Source organism: Haplochromis burtoni, unplaced genomic scaffold (genome assembly GCF_018398535.1).
Source record: "Haplochromis burtoni strain Fernald_Lab_line unplaced genomic scaffold, NCSU_Asbu1 Contig_85, whole genome shotgun sequence".
Lineage (NCBI taxonomy): Eukaryota > Metazoa > Chordata > Actinopteri > Cichliformes > Cichlidae > Haplochromis > Haplochromis burtoni.
The window spans coordinates 389755-410917 of NW_024582446.1; the positions used below are offsets into that span (position 1 = coordinate 389755).

A 21163-nucleotide genomic window follows, 5' to 3' on the forward strand; every position below is an offset into this window, starting at 1 on the left:
TGTTTGAGATTATTATTATTATTTTTTTTTTTAATTAATGATTCCTCTGGCTCGTCAGTTCTTTAGAAGAAAACAGTGCACGAAGACACTCCTGCAGCTTTTTCTCTCAACAGGTGATCCAGGAGGTTTTTTTTCCTCTTTCGCTCTTTAAGTGCCCTTTCTCACTGTCCCTCTTCCCCTGTTTTTTTCCTTCATCTTTCTTTCTCCCTTTCCTATCCCCTAGTCATGTCTCTCCTGTCTGTAAAAACTGAAAATAAAATAAAATAAATAATAACAACAAAGGTCGATCAAATGGACCAATACGGCAAGGCCGTGATGATCCACTTGGTAAATCCATTGGGTATCCTCATTGGCCTTCAGACAACAATTCTGACAGCTAAAGTACCAAATGGGACAGGCAAAAAAATAAATAAATAAATAATTTTTTTCTGTTCTAACGACAACATCGGACATCAGCATACTGCGTTACAGGCCAAGCAGGATCTGCTGTGACTTTGCCCCAGTGGGTGTGTCTTGCGCTCCCCTTGGCAGCTGACTCCAATCAGCAATGAGAGCATATGGATAAACCCAGACAGTGGACAGCTACAGTGGCAGAGTGTCTTGGCTGTATCCATCTGCTCAGTGGAGATAAAGATGTGGTTTTTTTGTTTGTGTGTCATAAGACATTTTAACTTTATTCTAACCGTTGTTGTTCTCTTCCTTCACTTGATCATGATAGCAACTTGTCTCTTTTTGGTTAACTAATAATAATAATAACAACAAGGAAAATAATAATATTCAGCTTTGTTTTCCTCCTAACTTTGCTCCCTTACCATCTTTGCTTCAATGCAGACACTTACTTCCACACATCTGTGCTAGCTGTGTTAGCCTTCTGCAACTCCAAAGTTTGGTAACCTTCTGCAACACCAGCAAACGTCAAAGACGAATGAGCAGTGTTTTAAGGCCAGCATGTTTCTTATCAACCAGAATCCATCTATTGCCCCTAACCAGAACTTTTAGCAAATCTAATAAAGCACATCAGTCATTGTCAGGATGTTGATTAATATATGTATTTTAACTGTGCTTCATTTCACACTAAGAACATTTTTTAATGCATTTTACCATTTTAAAAGGTAAAAAGTACTCTACTATAAAGTAAGACAAGTCAGGACAAATCCATTTTTCCATATTTTTCTATCCACTGAAAGGAAATTTTTAAATTATCTTCATGTAAAACAAAGTTAAAAAAAAAATTACTTCCCATGGTTTAATTGGGTGGATACCTGAATTTGCCTGCCACTGATGCAGCTTAAGAGAAAAACATGCCTGGAAGCTGAAAAAGCTGAGCAAGCAGCAACTTAATCCATAACAGTGATTTGGCAGTCAGCTGCATGTACATAGCAGTTACAAATTTCAATCGTCCAAGTGCTGTCAAACTTTAGCTCCTGCATCCTGACAAAATGGATGATGTTGCAGCAATAATTACACCCAGACCAAATCCTTTCATCGCAGCTGATTAAAAAGCAGCCTCTCTATATACCCCCCCCTCCAAGGCTCTAAATAAAGACAAGGTAGGGAGGGGGCAGTCCTCCTGGAGATCAGCCCACACCTGCACAGGTGTGGGGAGCCTCAGGCCAAAGGAAGTGACATCAAAAGCAGCAATGACAGATCCAAACAGACCCCGCTCAACCCACACATCAGCTCAAGCATCAGCTGAATGACATGCCTCTTCACAGTACTGACTCACTTCCCACAACAGAAGCACCACCACCACCACCCAAGCTGAAGACACAGATGCAGAACAATGAGCACAAACCCAATGTTATAGTGGAGAAAATCTTTTTTCTGGCATCCTGATTACAGACTTTAATTCCTTGTTATAGTATAACCGTTTTGATGACTGAGTGGATGACTAGCTTCTTGCTTCTGGGTGCAGGGGACTCACCTCGTCCAGGGCTTCTGCCTCCAAGACTGGCCTCTGACACTCTCATTCCTGACTTAGCCACAGCGTAGATCCGACTCTCCTGCAGAAAGCAACACAGTCAGAAATATTCATGATTATTCAACTTAAACATGACTACCACCTTCAAAGAGACAGAAAGGTATTTTGGCACTTGGTAAATCTTTAAGGAAACAGCGTGACATACTGCAAAACATTAAGAAAATTAAGGTAATGCATGCATTAAAAAACAAACAAACAACAAAAAACAAGAAGCATTCATATGTTCCATATTTAATACTTGTCTCTCATACCCACGAAGGGAATCGATGTAAAGGCGGTGTTGGCGGTTTGAGAACTTCCGGATCTAATCGGTCTAACTCTTCTGCAAGCCCCACAAATGAAACCCCATCCCGGGACAGCTCATCTGACGCTGGGCCCTCCACTACTCCATCCATGCTGTCTGGGAGCCCATCATCAATGTCGGTCTCTTCCACAACCTGAGAGAAAGGTGAAGAGGTGGTGCCTGCGCTCTTAAGAGTGGAGGAGGTGGAAGAAGGTGTCATAATGTCTATGTTAACATTGAGGTGGTGGAGTTTGTCCAGGCTGGGCTGAGGCTGGCTGTAGTGCTTCTTGACCAGCTGGATGCTGTCTCTGGGGGTGAGGGGAGTCCGTACCTTAGGTAGCGTCATGCTGGTGCCTGACTGGTTACCCAGTGGCTGGTGAGGTTTGGGAAAGGGATTGCTGGTGGAGGGGGAACGAGACAGCAGCACACTGTTGGGTGCCATTATAAAAGACGACTCTGGAGAACTTGATCCATGTGCCATCTCGTAGGCTGAAGATGAAGATGAAGAGGATGAGGACGAATGAAGGCACTGAGAGCGAAACTTGCTATTGAGCTCATCAGATGAGTTGTCTCTGTCAGAGGACCCTGCCTGACCCTCTGTAAGCTCTGGTGCACTGATGGAAACAGAAGTGTTGCTCCGACTCTGAGAGAGAAGATCATGAGTGAGGTCTCCGAGGCAAATCCCTTTACTGACTTGTTCAGGAGTCCTTTTCACATCTGAGGAAATACAAGAGTGTGATTAAATCTGAGACAGCCTATTAAAGAAGCGGAGAATGCTGATAAAAATGGTTTATTACATTTGTTGATCACAGAGTGCCACGCTTCAAGCAGCTAGACTTTCTTGTAATTTTTCAAAGTGGCCTTGAGCAATACTTTTCTGGGATTTCTGATGGTGTTTTAAAGGTTTTCTTGGGACACTGGATGCTTTTTCACTCATTATCATTCCAGTCCTGGAGAATGATTCATTGGCTTGTTAACTCACCTAACTCTGGCCTATGAATCATTCAAGCATAAAAAAAAAAGGCGCCTAACCCAAGGGATGAGCCAGTGATGTATCAACATGGAACAGACAACTTAGCAACACACCAATTTCTAATTGTATCCTTAGCCAATTTGTTACTGTCAGCCACTCACAAAAACACATAATTTCCACCAATTTCTTTAGCTGAATCGATGACATGCCAAAGATAACAGTTTGACAGGCATAAAACAGTATTTTTGCACCAACTAGGTCATTCCCAAATAGCCATTATCCAAAACTGCATATTTCAGCATCGTGTGCAGTGTGTGATTAAAGGAAATTGAGCAAACAACATGTGGAGAACAAAAGAAGAAGTGGTAGACCTAAACAAAATCTCCAGCAGATGAGCAGTATTTGAAAAGTTATGGATTGGCCTTGTCAGACCATCATCGTGTCAGCAACATCACTGAAGCAGTGTGGGATCCAGACAGAGAGCAAAACAAAAGGCAACAAACATCCAAAGAAGAGCTTTGGATGTCCTTCATGAAACCCGGAGAACTATTCCTGAAGACTATTTAGCACATTAGAAGAAAGCTTGCCTGAGAGAGTTCAGCCTGTGTTGCAGAATAAAGGTGGTCATACCAAATACAGACTTTCAAGCTTGTTAGAATTGTAAACACTGTAGTTCCATTTGTGTTTCCATGTATTAATAAATCACTGGACCCATTTCCCTAGCATAATATAAAGAAATGAGGAGTGTCTCAAAACTTTTTCACAATATTTTATTCATATTATTTAAAAATTACTCTTTGATTTTTTTTTATATTGCACTAATAAGCAGCAATAAACATTTTGGATACCCATTTGAATTTTTAATGGTTTAAAATCAGCCTCAAGTTTCCCCCCATTGTTACTGGTTCTACCTGGTCATGCGATGTGCCCAGCTTGCATTCCTTCCCCATCCCAGCATAATACAAATTAAGGACAGCACACCTGCTGGTGGGGTCTTGATGTTTGAGCTGGCCCTGCGGGAACCTGTCTGTCTCCAGCTGTCATCTTGGGCAGGTGGTGTGCCAGGGCAGCTGGGAGGAAATAGGGGGCTGTTGGGCACCAGGTGTGTATCCATTACCGGGGAAGTGGCCGGGGATGCAGAGGATGTAGGTTTCTCTAAGAGGGCTAGAAAAGAAAGACAACGCCACTATATTTTGAAGTCTGAGATCTCAAGGGTTTCTCTACTTTGACTTTTATAGTTTATAGTCTCTAAACACCTGCACAGTACTCACATTGCAGTTTGTCTTGCAGCAACATTATCTGTTCTGTCTGCTTCAGGTTCGCCATTTTCAGCTGCTGGTTTTCTTGCTCCATCTGTAACTCAGCATATATGCGACATTAACCACAAGTCAATGTACTACTACTACTAGTACTACTAAACTCTATAAACTAGTTATTAGGGATGCATCCATACATATGTTACCTCTCTTAGCTTAAAGGTGACCCAGTCTTTAATCTTGGCAGCCTTCTCCTCAATGACTTTTGCCTCCTGGGCTCTGACTAAGATCTATAAGCCAGAGAAAACAGGTTTTGTGGAATTTTTCAACATACACTTCATGAACATAAATGGACATTTCTGTTCTTTATCTGATGGCTCCAGACATACCTGTTTTTCCAGCTGCATCTCTAATCTCTTTATTACAGCATCTTTCTCTTGAACCTGATTGGTCAGCTCTTGATACTTTCTGTACAGCGAGCTCTCGGATTCATTGGTTTGTATGTTTGCAGACTTCAGCTTCTCTTCCATGACATGGATCTGAAATACATAATTAGAGGAGTGAATGCACACGCAGGTCCAAAAGACAGCTCAAATTTACGTGGTTGTTTAATTTTGATGGGCACTACACAAAGCCAAAAGAACTGTTTTCTAAGCTCTTAGGTATTTATCGTTTTTTAAAAACAAGAAAAAAGAAAAAGAAAAAAAGAAAAGAAATGGTGCCATTAAATTACCACTTGGGGAAAACACCTGGAGCAGACAGTAATGACAGCAAATTAGAGATTAAACCTGACACCAAAAGTGGCTGAGTATGTGTGATATCTATGAGGATTGTAATCCTAAAACCACACAATCCTTTTATTAAGTCCCATTAAAGGCTTACAAAAAACTCTGTCAGGTCAGGCTGGATTTTCTTTTGCTGTAATAATATACAGACACCGTTCACCTACTAAAGATGAGTACAGTGAGTCGAGTATAAGCTGAAATGGTGCCCGTCTACCTGTTTTTCAGCATGCTCAGCCCGCTGGTCAGCCTCGGTCACTCTCTGCTCCAGCTCCTGCATCTGAAGCACGGACAAAAGATGAGGTTAAAATGGTTTCTGACTTGGGTCAGCTGTCTCTGTTTGCCAAGGAAGTGGGTTGAAGGCTTGGGTGGTCAAGGGAAAATCCCAGGCTCTCACTAAGTTAAAGGTTGACTTCTTGCCCTCTGTGAAAAGTTATGTTTAATTTAAAGATTAAAAACCATCTACAGGTGCTATTAACACAGATCATACAGGCCTTGTTGTACGGATGTAACTCCAAGCTAGAAGTTTGCCTGGTATACAAGCAAACACCTGCAAGAGTGTGCAAAAGTAACACACTTAGTCCTTAATAATCACTACTACTACTGAAAAGACATTTAAAAGATGAATGTAGTGAGACATTTTTAACAGAGCAGCTATAATAGGAAAGCATTTTAATAGATGGGACATTTCAGAATTAGTAACAGGATAGTGAAAGTGGCAGAGAAAGTAAAATAAAGGGTAATGAGGATTCAACAAAGTCTGAGGACATCTAACAATGAATTACACCTTGAGCAAAAGGAGATAGGCATACTGCAGTCATAGCTGAGAGGCCCTCAGACGAGGCTGAACATCTTTCACTCTACCACTTCTGGTCAAACACAAGTGTGATGGAATAATGCTAGGGTGTGTGCACAAGCTTGCGTCACCTTTTGTGCAAGCATGCATACTCATGCTTTCAAAGGCAAACACTGTCCATCCTGCAAGTATGCACACATCTGCAAGGACTGTCTCTCTCAAACACACACACATACAGAGAAGTGTTTGCACAGAATACACAGGACACCTTTTCTTATGAGGTCAGTGACCCTGCTGAAAGGAGAACAAACATACTAATGGATTCACTCTGCTTGAGAGATGCATTTGAATTCCTCTCGAAATTTTTGTTCCCCTTTTCTTTGTCTCTCTCAATCTTCCTTTATGCCTTCTCATCACCTCGACAAAGGCCCCCTGATTCCCAGAATCCAACATTCACAACATTTGAACACTTCCCCGCAGCCGGCTTAACACTCACTAAAGCCAGAGCACATCTGCAATGGGAGATGTGGGTGGAGACTGATGGTTAGTGGTTGGATGACTGCTCACCTCAAGGTCAAAAGCCTTCATCATGAGTCAAGCTCAACCCGTACTTGTCTTTATTTAACAAAACGGAATCGGAAGAGGCTAAAAAGGACTTTAGGTAATGGCAAAGTACTGCAGAGGTCACAGTCTGGACTTCTCTGCCACACAGTTTTCACAGGTACAAAGAACCTTCGAAGGAACTCTACCTTGGGAAGTTCTGGGAAAATAGCACTTTTCTAAAAGAATAAGAACTCTGGGAGTGCTTAACATTTTTAACTGATTGAGTATTTGGAACATTTGATTTAGTTTTTGAAACATTGTTGCAGTTTATGCAGTTTGTCGATACTTCAACACAAGTTTCAGCAGAAAGCATGCAACACACGGACCAATGAAAAGGTTCAGATTGTATTAATTATTTACGCTTCTTCTTCCGGCTGGTTAGTTAAGGGGTTACCACAGTAGATCACCCGTCATCCCCCTTCTGTCATACTAACCATCTAAATGCCCATAAATTCATGGATCCTTCTTTCCATTTTTATTGTTTCCTCCAAATGTGTCTTCTCTCTCTTCACTGTCTTCAGCCAACAGTCGGACGGTTTCCACCAAGCCCAAGCCGGCCAACAACACAAGAGGCGGTCATTATTAACCTAACTCATATGAAATTCTTATTGATCATCTGCATGTTTGATTTGCCAAAGATTTTATGCCAGATGCCCTTCCTTGAGCAACCCTCCCTATTTATCCAGGCTTAGGACCAGCATTAGGAGCACACTGGCTTGTGCCTGAAGAAATGCCTCATCGTGTTTAGTGGACAGAAGGAGTTGATTGTTTGATTGTGGGTCATGGGATTAAAGTAAAATCTAGCAAAGACTCTTAATGTAAACCCTCCTGTGTGGTCTTTACAGAAAGTCAAATTGTACACATAAGGCGCTAGAACTACAGTCATAAATTAGTTTGATCAAAGTAATATGGAGTGACAATGATAAATGAACAGGAATGCTTTTGAATACAGCTTTTAAACAGTCTGTGCTGTTGCAGCGATAAAAATAAACCGAGTGCTTGGATTGATTTGATTAGTCAGTCTATATAATCAAATGGCTAAGCCGATGGCAACAAACTGACCTTAAGCCTTGAGATATGGATACAGACAGTGTAATCTGGAACTGTTATTTAAGCTCTGGTTGTTTAGTTATGGAACAGTCCAACTGAAGTCCGAGTTGCTTAACAGGAGTGACAGAGTTATATTAGCTATTCTGAATCGGTCAGCCCACAGTGCAACACATCACCTTGTGCTGCTGAGAATTCTTAAAATAGATAAGCTGGAAATTAAATTTTGCAGTTGTTTCTCTAAAGTTATTCTTTAGAGAAAGAACTAGTAAGCAGTTGATAAACTACACTGTTCCCAATCCTTCAAATCCACACTAATTTGACAAGCAATTACTGCCTTAGTGGCCAAAGATATGACCCCAGAAAAACACATCAGTGAGCCACACTTTTGCACTGGGTAGTTTATTTGGAGTCGGACCCACATACATGTCTTACTGTCATAAATACTCTATAGGGTAGCCAATCCATGACTGAAAATAGTCTCCAACAAATGCACCTCCCATTTGTGTAACGTAAAACTTGAGAACCCAGCTGTTTAACTCTTTTTAAAGGATATGCTGATAATAATGTTACCAGATTCATCCTTCAGTGTGTGTCTCTCACACACACACTCGCAGGCAAAACCTTGTAGGTAATTTTGTTTTAGGTTTATATTGACTGTGTCTTTCCCTCATGGGAATTCATGCGGGACTGATAACAGAGTGGTGGAGATAAAATGAAAGCAGGCAAGAGACAGCAGATCATCCATTTCCCAGGCAGCTAACAGATATGTCACAACTAAAGATCTGTTTGCTTTTGCTGCCAAAACCAAGTGACAGAAATCTGAGCCCACAGATTGTATTTCAAGCCAGCTGGCTTGATTATCTAAATCGGAGATTCTCCTCCATTCCCAACCCAGACTCGCCTCTACCAAAATCATTTTCATTCTGTTGCTTTAAAACATTTGCACTCATGTCAGTAAGATAGATCTATTGGGCTCAATAACTGCAAGAGGTTCTGTGGTGGCAAAACAAACCCAAAACATCACCCCTCCACCACCGTGCTTGACAGTATGAGATGTCTGTGCTGATATGCTGTGTTTATGGTGCTGCACATTATGACCAAAGATCTCCGTGGTCTTGGAGATGTACGGAATAAGGATGCATTTCATTTTTCACAGGACTGGATAACTGTGAAAATGTTTTTTACATGACTGTATTCTTTAAGGATCCCAAAATGTCATAGTTACAATTAATTTTCTTTTCTTTTATAATACTCATGGTTAACACTGATCACAAGGGCCACTACATTACATTACAGAGAAAACTTTAAAAGATAAACCGTCTAAAAACGGGTTTCACAGTAAAAGATTTGCCTACTGAGGCGTTCCACCTGCCTCCCAATGTTAAACATCAACTTTGCACAGTTGACAGCTAAACTCTCCCACTCAGTTATTAAATATTAAAACCGCTTTTTTCCCACTCAAAACAAGTTAAAGAAATAAAATACTGAGAAATGATAATAATACACGCATACATACGTGAGGTGAGCATTAGGCACCGGTTGCCATTATGCATTTCCTTATGTTTAAATTAACTTTTTACAATGAAACATGCATGGACATGGGGAAAAGAGGTAATTTTATCAGCAAGACAGACGATAAAATGTCAGAAGGTTTCATAGGCTACAAAGAAGTTAAACAGTCTTTATATCAAGTCCAGACTTTTACAGTTAAACTATTAAAAAGGCGGCTGATCCAAACAAGTCTCCTCATGAAAATAAATGTTTATGCACACCAGTGTGTACTTGGTGACCTCTCTGCAGCCCTCCTTGCTGACTGAGAACACTTGTCTAAGTCAGATAACAGCATTTTACTCCTGGGGCCATGTAAGGCTTATGGGAGAGATTAATTCAATTTGTCCAGCATCCAATTAGCCAAGTAATGAAAGGAAACCTAGAAGTGGGAAGGCCACCCAATTTAAAAATTCCTCTGAATGAGGTATAGCCAGGACTGCCTAATTAGATGTGAAACTCAAAACTTTCTGGATTTACCTCCTCAAAGCTCCAAATCCACCAACTCCCATTGAGGTTTCTGATTGAACTTTTCATCTAAAAGTCACCTCTTGTGAAGGGTCCCTCTGACATCTAAAGTTTTCTTTTCTGTACCGAGTTAAAAAAATGTATTTGTTAAAAATGCTGTGAATAGCAGGTCAGTTGTAACTAAATGTATTATTTTAGTCATTTCTAGGGAGGATTTTATTGCTTTGATCACTTCAGTCAGTGTGTTTAAATGAAGTTTGCTAGTTTTGTTTCCTTTAGATTACTGTTCATTTGTTAAACACATGTATGCCCTCCCTTCAAATTATTAACTTTGGCTTTTTGGTGGCTCCAAAAGCTGCATTTGCTATTTTAGAAACTCTTCAATTCTTATGGAGAAGTTTCTTTTTTTTAGGCTAACTGCCAACCACCATAGGTTACACTTTCCCAGTCTACAGTTAAAACTCAAACAAATTCCTGAATGCAGTAATCTTCCTGTTACACTCCTCGCATGGCAAATGGGGCATCTCCTTCCCTCTTTCTTTTCTCCTTCACTCTCCGTCAGCCTCTCGAGATAAATGCCATGTCACAGGCAACCGCGTCAATTTTTTTTTTCATGTTTTTCCATACCAAAGTGGGTCAATGTGTAAAACACTCCTAACTTGGCAAGAGAGGAGATGAAGAGCGTGAAGCAGTCTTTCCAAACAGCAATAACATGACGGAATGGTAGTCACTCAGCACCCTCCCCCCTCAAGAAAGCTCAGAAAAAACACACTCAGCAGCACGGGACTCCACTTAAACCCAGCTCCGCACTGTGTGTTTGTGTTTGTCAGAGTTTACAGTGTGTGTATATGTTTATAACAGAGCGAGCGAAGGAGTAAGTGAGAGATTGATTAACCTTTTCACAGAAAAACGAATCTTTTAGCAGCATTGCCAAAAAGAACATTTAACAATGAATGTGTGGTTTTTATTGGACAGAAAATGAGAAAGAGAGTAATTAGTCACTTTTCAAAAAAATAAAGTTTGAACTCTCCTGTTTTAGAAATGAGAAACAAACAGTGAGAATATACAGTATAGCTCCCTCACACATGCACTCCAGGCCTGAGCTTTTCTAGTCATTACATGGCGCAGCTGCATGCATCTGACATTGAACTGATTTCACCCTTGCAGGCTCCAAGCACAAATTATGTCTGACCTTAAAGGTACAGTGTGTAATATCTCTGCTAGATGTCGGAGATTGGAGGTTACAGTCAACTTAATTCTGTTTTCTTACCCCTCCTAACTCAAGTGCATAATCCTAACAGTAGGACAGAAAACTCTGGCTGCTGTTTATCTGTGACAAGTGGACGCTGTCAGTCTGCAGTTTACCTCAGCTGGTGTCCACTGTTATTTACTCTGGAGTAGATTGTAAACTTTATGAAAGGAGACGGTATACGAGTCGATGAGGCAACTTCTGTTGATGACAGTGAAACTCATGCGAGTTCTTGAGGATATCCTGAACTTTTCTATCGGTAATCTCTGCTATTTTTGGTACAACACCTTTTGTCTGATTTCACCCAGCAAGAGCCAGTAACCACCTGAACTAGTGGTGGGTGGATCGATCCAAATATCGATTATATCAATACCAAGTCAGCATTGGTATTGGATCGATACTAGCCTGGTGAGATCGATTCTTTACTTTAAGTTCCGCTCTTGTTTGCAATGCTGTGGTTTCAGGAAAGACAAAGAAGCCTGGTCGCCGGACTCGCTGCTGTTATGTCAGCACAGAGCAGGCACACTTTGCTCCCCCTACCCCCTCTTGTGTTTAGCTGTTGCGCTGTCACGTGACGTGACTAAGGCTACGTCCACACTAATGCGTTTTCATTTGAAAACGCATCATTTTCTCTCTGTTTTGGCCTCCCGTCCACACAGAGACGGCGTTTTCCCCAAGTAAAAACGCGCTCTTGAAAAAGCATACAGTTCAAAACTGAGCTGTCCCGTCGCAGTGTGGACACTCGAAAACGCAGACTTTCAAAAACGATGATGCATTTTAGTCATGTGACCAATTACACAAAGATAGCGCAGGGCATTATACAGCAGTTGTTTTGTTTGCTCTCAATTTTGACAGCCCTATTAAAGATTAATATCAGTCTGTACATGCTCCAGATAGCTTTTCTTCAAATTATTTAATTCTCACTCGCTTTGATAACTTTGTACTTTTTGTGTTACCTGCAGCAACAACTCCACCTCATTGTTAGTCCATTTAAAAAACTCGGTGCTTTTCCTCGACATTTTGCCGCGACGTTTCAAAGAGCCGGAAAGTAAATAAACGGCAGACAGAAATGAGGCAGGTAGAATTTTCTTGCGTTTCACGCATGCGCAGTACTGGAGCGTAAGCATTTTCTTCCGTTTCAGTGTAGACGCACAACTCTGTGAAAACGACTGAAAACGCTAGTGTGGATGTGGAGTGTTTTCAGACGGAAACGCCGTTTTCAAATCTATCCGGGCTAGTGTGGACATAGTCTTAGACGCTTTGGGGGAGGGGTTAAGTTGTTTACATAATATTTATATTTTCACCAGTTGTTGTTTGTTGTTGTTGAGAATTTTAATTGTAATTTTTGTATTATAGTTTCTCAACAGTACTTGTTTGTTTTCATTTGTTTACTGGTTTGCATGCATCCACCTTATTTATTGAAAAGTATCGGTATCGGCGATACTGGCCTGTATTTACTTTGTATCGGATCGATACCAAAATATGCAGTATCACACACCACTACTGTGAACCGTTGCCAACCAATCAAGGAATACAGATTTTTCCCTACAATGTCCAGTATTGAGGTTTTGCAGACATGTGACCACTAACCATGTGACATTAACTTGTGGACAATCATACTGACAATGTAGGGTCAAGTAAATAAAATCACAGACACCCAGGCCTAGAGTCTAATCTGCTAACCATGTGGCAACCACTAGTCGTGAGGGAAAAATTAATATTCTGACTGATTTTGAGTAGCTATGAGTAGTTCCTTCAGCAATCACAAGGAAAATGATTCCTAAAGCCCCAGCCTGCAGACCAATCAGTGACCTCCTGGCAACTGTCTCTTCAGAAACTTTTTCACACTTTTTCATGTTTTAATATCACTGAGTTACTAGGTAGTGAGTATTTGCAATGCGATGAATAAGATGTGAAATTAAACCATGGCAGTCTGTATCAACCAAAGCAATCACTGAGAGGTTTTTGGTTCAGCGTCTTCTTTATGGTTTCATCCGACAAAAGCCAGCAACATCCAGGAAGTAGTGTCAATAGGTCGGGGAACACAAATCTTTCCGTAGCAGCCTGTGGTTGTATTACATCCGATATGGTGGACAACTTTCAAATAACGTGCACAGTACTTGATACCAATACCCAGGAAAATCCTTGATACCATAGGGAAAGAAATTAAGAGGTTGCTTTATAAAGAGCTAAGCAATATAAACAATAACATCAGTAACAATATTGTGTTTAAGTTAGATTACTGTAGTTCATTTGCAATTTAACAGTAACATACAAGATGAACTCGGTTGCGCTCAATATTAATTTTATCTCTTTATAAGCTTATTGGTGCAGCCATCCACAACAATTACAGGGTTATGTCTGGACTGTAAACGTGCTGCTGACTGACTGACCGAACCACTCCACAAATCTGGAAGTGCAAATGATAAAGCAAGTGAACACTGTGGCAAATAAAAGTACCCGAAAGCTATTCCGAACTCAAAACCCGTCCATATGTAAATCAGATCAACACAAAAATTGATTTCTGCTGCTAAACTCATGCTTTCCTCTAATCCAAACATTTCCAGTTTTACCAACAAATCTTAAGCAGAAAGCTGAATCTCCTGATGACAGCTGATTACTTTCCAAAGTGTCTGGTAGACAGGCTTTACAACAGCCACAGTTTTACAAGCATTTGGCCAGCGATTGGCGGTTATTTCCCCAGCTTGAGGGTAAGCACCAGAAGTGAGTTAAACGGTAAATATTCCTTTTGGCTTAAACTGCAGCCAACCTCTGATGACACACAATGAGTGGACCGAGTGTTTACCAAATAAGCTGGATAAGCTCATCTGTCTTCCCTCGCACTCATAAACATACAGTCATCCAAACCTGTATTTCTAACTGAGTCACGTGCTTTAATAGTTTCCTCATGCACAAAACACTTTAAACACACTGCCAGATCACAAGAAGAAGAAGGTGATGAAGCAATGTGATCTGAGTGTTTGTTCAGAACATCTAGCGGCATGTCTAATTTTGCAGATCAAAGTAGCATGATAAGTTTAAATCAAATTTCCATAATATTATGGTTCAAAAAGCCAAAAGCAGTTCATACTAAACTATTCGTGCCACATCACTGCTATATTAGGCTCAAACTTTAAAACTCAGGCTTTAAAACTCAGTCCTTACCAAAAAAAAATGGTTCTGAGGCTTGTAAACCAATATTTTATGATAAATTTACCACGTTTTTGTTTGACAGATTTCTTGGTAGCACAGTCAGGCATCTATCTACCAACCTCCAACTCTACCACCTGAGCCACAGCCGCACACATGTTTAACCTTGTACAAAAATTAATAAGACAGGATTTGAGCTCCACTACATGACAGCTATAACTGTGTCACTTTGACTGAATAAGGATCAGATTATAAAGGCCCCATAAGAGCTTGACTGGTGTTGAAATGGGAATCATTCTTGTGTATTAAGGAATTTACACTTGGTGATAAGTAACTGCACACTCCTCTAAAAACTTAGAGTATAATGCCGTCTAGAACTATTCGCCTGTTCAGTACTGTCAACTCCTTGTATGCATTTCTAGCCTACTTGTTTGCCATCATTTTTTAATTTATCAGCAACAGCATAACCACCCCAATGGAAGGACTCATAGATGTGATCAAAATCAAGGAGATTGCAAAAAACTTTCGGAATGGATATGAGGGTCAAATATGTTTTGATAATGCTCCATGCACAACCATGAACGCTGGCAACAATGTAGCCATTTATGTAGGTCACATTTTAGACTCTACAGAGAATCACGTCTGAACTCTAAAATCAGTCTCGTGTTAACCGCTACGCCACTTAAACTTCTTTTGGCTGCTCCATTATTTGCATAGTCACCTCATTGTAGACACACTTCCTGACGCCACTCTTCCAGGGGTTTTGCATCTCTTCCCAGTCCCAAAACCATTCACATGCAATCGAAATGTCTTAACCAATACACCATGGAGTACTAATTAAGCTCTCAATTACACTTTTAACAAAATGAAATGAACAAATTAGCATTTGCACTAAGTTCTAAAGCAACATTACCATATTTCTATGTTACTGTAGTATAACTCTGAACCTGTAAGAGTTGGAAAATTGTGCCAATAACTGTTAAACGTCCCAAATGTCAATACAGTTCTAGTGTCTTTTAAAGAGGGAGTAGTAAATGAGTGAATAAGAGAATGATTTGGGGATTTTGGGCAGAGTTTCTATGTGTAACTACTACCCATGATGCTTTTCACTCTCACCTTCTCTGCCAGCAGCTCTCGGATTTTCCCTGCCTGGAGCCGGAACCTCAGCAGCTGCATTTCAAGAGCGATACAGCGTTTCTGCCAATCCACACTGGCCGCTCCAGCGGCTCCTGCCCCGCTGCTCTCCAACACGTCAGCCATGGCGAGAATTCAGGGCTCTTCCTCTGGACTGAAATACAGAAAACACAAATCTGCTTGTAAACTTTGGGCCTGCATGGTTTGACTTTAATAGTTATGAATGGGCTGCACAAACTTGAAAATTTGCAAATTTGATCAAAGACTGAAAATGACATCCCTGAGCAGGAGGTTAAAAAAAAAAAAATCATCCTGGAAAGGCATTTCCCTACGAGGCTCAGCTTCTGTTTTCATTTACAGCAAAAAACCTTTGCTGACCACACTTCCCATGATTCACTGACGAAACGTGAGTAAGGAAAATACTAACGATGAATCCACAATGACACAAGTTTAATGAAAGCTTCCTCTTACTTTCTGTGTTGCTTTGTGACACATAAAAAGAAACCTACATGCAAACACAAGTGTTAGGCACATAAATAAACATTGTAGAGAGATCACCACAGGATTATTTTTTATTTGCCTTTCCTATTCTATCTTAGTAGTCTCTGCACATGCCCACACACACTGAACAAAACCTCAGCAGGGAGACCTTTTGTCAGTGGGGGAGCCGGTTCATGTGTACTGGCTCTCAGGTCTGCCAGCCACAAAGCAGGTCAGTGCTCTGCTTTTTAGCCAAATTACCTACTAACCCAATCCCCTGCCCTCCCCCCTATGCAATCCCTTCTTAATTACAAGGAAGGAGCAAAACGGGATCCTGTGCAGCACAATAGTGTCTTTCTGCATGACAGTCCCATCACAGCTAAAGAGGAGGGGGCACCAGCTTGCAGCAGCAAAGAAAGGAGGAAAGAATGTGTGACAGTGAATGGACCGAGCTCTGAATGTGGGAAACTGGGGCGCTTAAGTTGTTTTTACCTGAGGACGATTGACTGGTGGCTTTTTTTCCCTCGACAAGATACTCATTTAAAAAGGTTAAAGGCCTGCTGTGTGAACATCCCGAAATAAAAGTAGTTCTAATGATCAGCTTTGAGGTTGTGTGCCTAATGTGCAGGTTTGTGTGAACATTTGCACATCAAAATGAAAACAAATGAAGCTCAAGGAAGTTATAAAAGCTGAGTTTTCAGACAGAAAGACATCCAGTCTCAAAGTGCAGCCAGACACCATCAGCAGAACAGCAGACGTTCAAAGTCCGGCAACTATAACTGCAACATGGCGCTCCCTACAATTAGCATGCTCGTAAATACAGGCCTAGAAAACAAATTACAGAAGTCATGCGAGTGGAGGTTTTACCAGCCAACCGCTGTGCCCAGCCTGGACAGTCAAGGTCCATCTACCAAGAGTTCCCCTGTGTCTCTGTCTCTCTCTGGGGCAAACTGGAGGGTATGAGGGTCATGCAAAGCCAGACGCCATTGTGGGTAAGAGGTTGGATCCCTTGGCTTGAATAAGCCCTTCTGGGTCATACTGTGCAGAACAGGGAAAGACAACGCCAGATGCTCCTCCAGGAGCTAAAACAGCTGGGTGTAAACAAGCCATTTGCTTGTTAAACACTCTCAGCACTGCTATGCTAATTCTCCCTCAACCAATTCCTTTAGTGCTCTTTGCTTGTTGGAGACATTAAAGGTTGTTAAAGCTAAGGGCAACCTGTGCCAGGATCCCAGTTGAATAATCAGCAAGTGTAAAGTTAAACTTGCTCAAGGTGGGGAGGGAAGGCAAATAAAGATTACAGAAATGTTTTCTGCTCACTTCCTCAGAGTGCATGCAGATAAAAATCAACCCCACAACACCAGCTTGTCAAGAATTAGTTTATTCTCAAGGTGTGTGGGAGCAATACAGCCCAACGTGAATTAAACTGGAGTCATTTTATCCTTTTCAAGTATAGCCCTCCATCATGGGATGGTTTACAGCAATGCAGAAGGCAATTTTCCACTGAGTCTAGTGTTAAATATGATCTGATAAATACTATTCTCTACTCAAGTATCGTCTCTTGTGCTGGAAACATTCAGGTGGTAGGGGTAGAAAGAAAGTCAAGACAACAAAAACAAGCTTTCCAGGATCTGCACGGTAGATCCATGTTTGGTAACACTTGGGCCACCCAGAGTGGACTGTGTGGGGAGATGCATGCGAGGGATGTAGCGCAGAACGGCGAGTGCTCTCCTGGCAGCAGATAGATGTGAAGGCCCTGGGAGCTTCTCTACTTCCATCTAGCTGCAAGAACTTGCACACAGCCACAGCCAGAGCAAACACTGGGAAAGACGTCTGGATGGAAACGCCACCGCAACGATCCCAGCAGGATAGTTTCTACGCCTGCCATAGGAGACGACCGCTTCCCACTGACAGTTATACTGCAGTATTCCTCGAACTGAGTGAGATTTGGTATTCAGTAAGGAGAGGTTTTATTCATAATCACAGATTGAAATAAAGGAATTTGTGTGGACAGCGTGTGAATGCACCTTTGCCATTCTGCGCACAAAAAAAAAGGAGTCTCAAGTCGGTCCTTTCGTTGACATGAACCTCTTTAATCACCACGTATTCAAACACACACGCCGCGGTCAGTCGTAACTCTTCAGCGCTTGCTTACCAGAGCACAGGCAGGCGCAGATGGAGATACACAGAGGACTAGATTGGAAACAGACACATGTGCGTGCACACCACTGACACACTGCTGAGCATGCAGCTGTGGTGATGTAAGTGATTAGGTGGTTCAGTCATATCATCCCCACCAGACATTTCAAATCCCCGATGTTGTTGTCTCCACAGAGGTCCAACTTGGCTTCCCTGCGTTTTGGCATGTCCCCCCACTTTGAAAAAGACTCCCATGAGACAGCACAGCAGCGTGTGCGTAAATCTGGGTCAGTCACACCAGATTTGTGTCAGCGTGGCAGATCCCTCTGTGCATGAGAGCTGACACAGAAGAACTATCCGAGACCACGAGGAGTCAAGTGTGGGTGTTTTAAATATTGCCTTATCGTCTCCTCGGTGGCCTCATGTGTTTAACAAAGGGGGGCCACTGTTGACTCCCATCTGGTCAGGTAGGCCTCACACTTTATATTTTTTTTAAGAATCAGTGCCTCACTGTTTATTAACCTTTGACCCGATTCATGATAGAAACATAGAAAAACAACATCATTTGCTGTTGTTTTTATAGTTATACTCAAAGAGTAACTTTACAATTCTAAAATTACACATTTAAACCACTCCAGAGCCTTGTGGATGTTTTTAGGCTATTTTTAAAATCTCAACTACACCTCACCTTTATCCTCCCCAGTTATCTTATCTGTCTTGTCTTACTCACCTCTCCTCCAACACCTCTCACTTTCCATCCTCCTCCCTTCTTTCCTCCACATCCTCTCCTCCTCTTCCTAACCTTTGCCAGCAAGAAAACCTGCAGCTCTCTCCCAGCCCAGGTTAATGACAGGCCTCAGCAAACTGACCACACTCATTATCAGTCTCGGGCTTAAATACAGGCCCTGACATTCCTCTGCACTGAGGTGTAAACATCTACCTCTGCAACTCTTCTGTCCTTTGCACACACTTTTAAGTCCTGGCTTCTGCAGTTATCGCTGCAGGGCATAGAAAGCCTTTGCTTTTGACATAAAATCCAAGAGTTATAGCAGGAGACACGCTTAAACACACTGTGTGGAACGATATATATATATATATATATATATATATATATATATATATATATATATAAAAATATCTTGGGTCTATATATCAGCCTGAGAATGTGTTAAATCACAGCAATATATATATATATATAAAAATATCTTGGGTCTATATATCAGCCTGAGAATGTGTTAAATCACAGCAATAGCCCCTGCCGGAGAAGTCAGTTTGATCTGGAGCATCAATGTGAGCCTTTATGATTTCCCCACATGTTAAAAAAGATGATGGGATTTTAAAAAAAAGAAAAGCTGCGCACTTTACTCTAAGGTCATGCAAACCCAATGCAACAGATGTTATTTCCTTCTTACTTCACATGCAGGCATCGCAGTTTTAATATACGTATTTAGAGCTAACCCAAGGGCGAGACTTTATACGAAAAAAGGTCCACAAGGAACAGGTGTGTGCACAGCTCAGCAGCACAGCATCAACCATAAAGCGTAGGTCTACAGAAACAAAAAAAAGTTAACCGAGCCATCAGGAACCTCTCAAAATACACAGGCGTCTTTTGTCCCCAGCAGCCTCCTGCACCCGACTTTATTTAATTTTGCACGATCATAAAATTCCGCGAGTGACTGAAGATATAAATGAAATAGATCACTTAATGTCATGTGCTTTTAAAACGGACCACTTTAAGGCTTCTTTACCTTGTGACTTCGTTGTTTATGCCCACCTCTCAGTCGAGTCTCTCCTCTCACGGACACCTTCCCCGGCAACTCGTCGCAACTCGGCTCATAACGTCTCCGTCACCGCGTCGACTTCCACTCGCTTCTCTCATTCATTTCTTTGCTTTCATGTCTTGTGTCGGTCCGTCCCGGTGCCGTCCTTCGTTTTCCTTTGGAGCGCAGCGACTTCAGTGCAACTCACTCACAGCTCCATTCAACAGACTCATCCCATTTTCCTTTAAAGGGCCGAATGCGGGATCAAATTTCTCCAGGAGTCAGGCCCCCCTCTTGTGCGCAGAAGCTGCTCAGGATATTGCATTAAGGCAGACTTGGGTTTTCCCTTTAGGATGTAAACAAAGAGCAGTGAATATTACTTTGCTGAAGAAGAAAAAAATCCCTATAGTCTATAAACCCGAGGAGAGATGAAACAGCTTCATGTTTTAAGGCCAAGGATGTTGTAAAAATGGGGCGACAGGAGATGTCAGGTCACCCCAATTTTTATTTAGAATACATCATCAAAAAATCTTAAGACAGTTTTACAGTAGTTCATTATTAGTTCTTTTAGATTTTCAGTCTGAACCATAGTGGTTGGTCTACTGCTGATAAATTTCGAGCATTGGCAAAAAGCATGCCTGCCTTTTCTCCCTCAGTTTAGCCTGTCGATTATCAAACATATTTCATGTAAAAATGTTTGAGAATTAATCAGAATTTATCTCTTACTTTAAAGAAACGTTTGAGAAGTATGAGAAGTATGGCAGCAAATACTACTGTTCAGGTTTGTTGATGTTGGACCTGACCTGCCACAAGGTTCACTTTTGGGGCCTTTACTGTTTTTGTTATATCTGCACCCTCTTCAGTACACTTTGAACATTTTCAAGGACATTTCTTATCACTGGTATGTTGATGACATTCAGTTATATATCTCTATTTAGTTACAAAATGTTTCTAAGCTACAGATCTTACATAGTAGCTTAGACTCAACTAACAGTTGAATGGCTGACAACAATCCTTGTTTGTGCGCCTAACAGATTTGTGTCCAAGTTAATGAAAGCTCTAGGTCCTCTTGCCACTTCTGCTATATCTTCTATCAGGAAGATTGATCACTTTGGTTGTTAACGTTAAATCTCTGGTTCACTTTAGCTTTCTTCACTTAAGAAATATTGCCAAGTTGAATTTCTTATGTCATGCTTGGCGTTGGAAATTTATCTTCCTCACTTAATTTCATCACATTACAAAACTTCCCTGGAACATCTGCAGAATTATCTGAATGCTGCTCCAAGACTTGTTGGTCACGCCCTTGCTGACCCAGCTGCACTGGCTCCCCAGTAACTTCAGAGTCCACTTCAGGATTATGTTTTTAACTTTAAGAGCTCCGAGCAGCGGCACACATCAGTGAACTTGAGGTCCTTGACCTCATGTGTTCAGCAGCCGCTGGCTGTGCAGCAAGAGCACAAAGCTGATAACTAAATGTGACAAACTCGTCTTTTCAAACTTGCTTTTTGGTA

General features: G+C 41.4%; 1 protein-coding gene across 2 annotated transcripts in view; it reads right to left on the bottom strand.

Annotated features, from left to right (window-relative positions):
- Window positions 1-19938, bottom strand: part of plekhh1 (pleckstrin homology domain containing, family H (with MyTH4 domain) member 1) — a 32829-nt gene extending 12891 nt beyond the window's left edge. Inside the window, exons 1-9 of one of the 2 annotated variants that reach the window (XM_005925989.3) lie at window positions 19667-19938; window positions 15256-15427; window positions 5493-5555; window positions 4883-5032; window positions 4700-4783; window positions 4509-4590; window positions 4219-4401; window positions 2233-2981; window positions 1925-2003 (exon numbers count right to left, since the gene is read on the bottom strand). In XM_005925989.3, the coding sequence (XP_005926051.1) occupies window positions 1925-2003; window positions 2233-2981; window positions 4219-4401; window positions 4509-4590; window positions 4700-4783; window positions 4883-5032; window positions 5493-5555; window positions 15256-15399 (1534 nt within the window). In that variant the 5' untranslated portion in view covers window positions 15400-15427; window positions 19667-19938. Of the gene's footprint in view, window positions 1-1924; window positions 2004-2232; window positions 2982-4218; window positions 4402-4508; window positions 4591-4699; window positions 4784-4882; window positions 5033-5492; window positions 5556-15255; window positions 15428-19640 lie in introns of both variants that reach the window. The other variant, XM_005925988.3, reaches the window with a different exon arrangement.
- Window positions 19939-21163: the final 1225 nt, after the last annotated feature.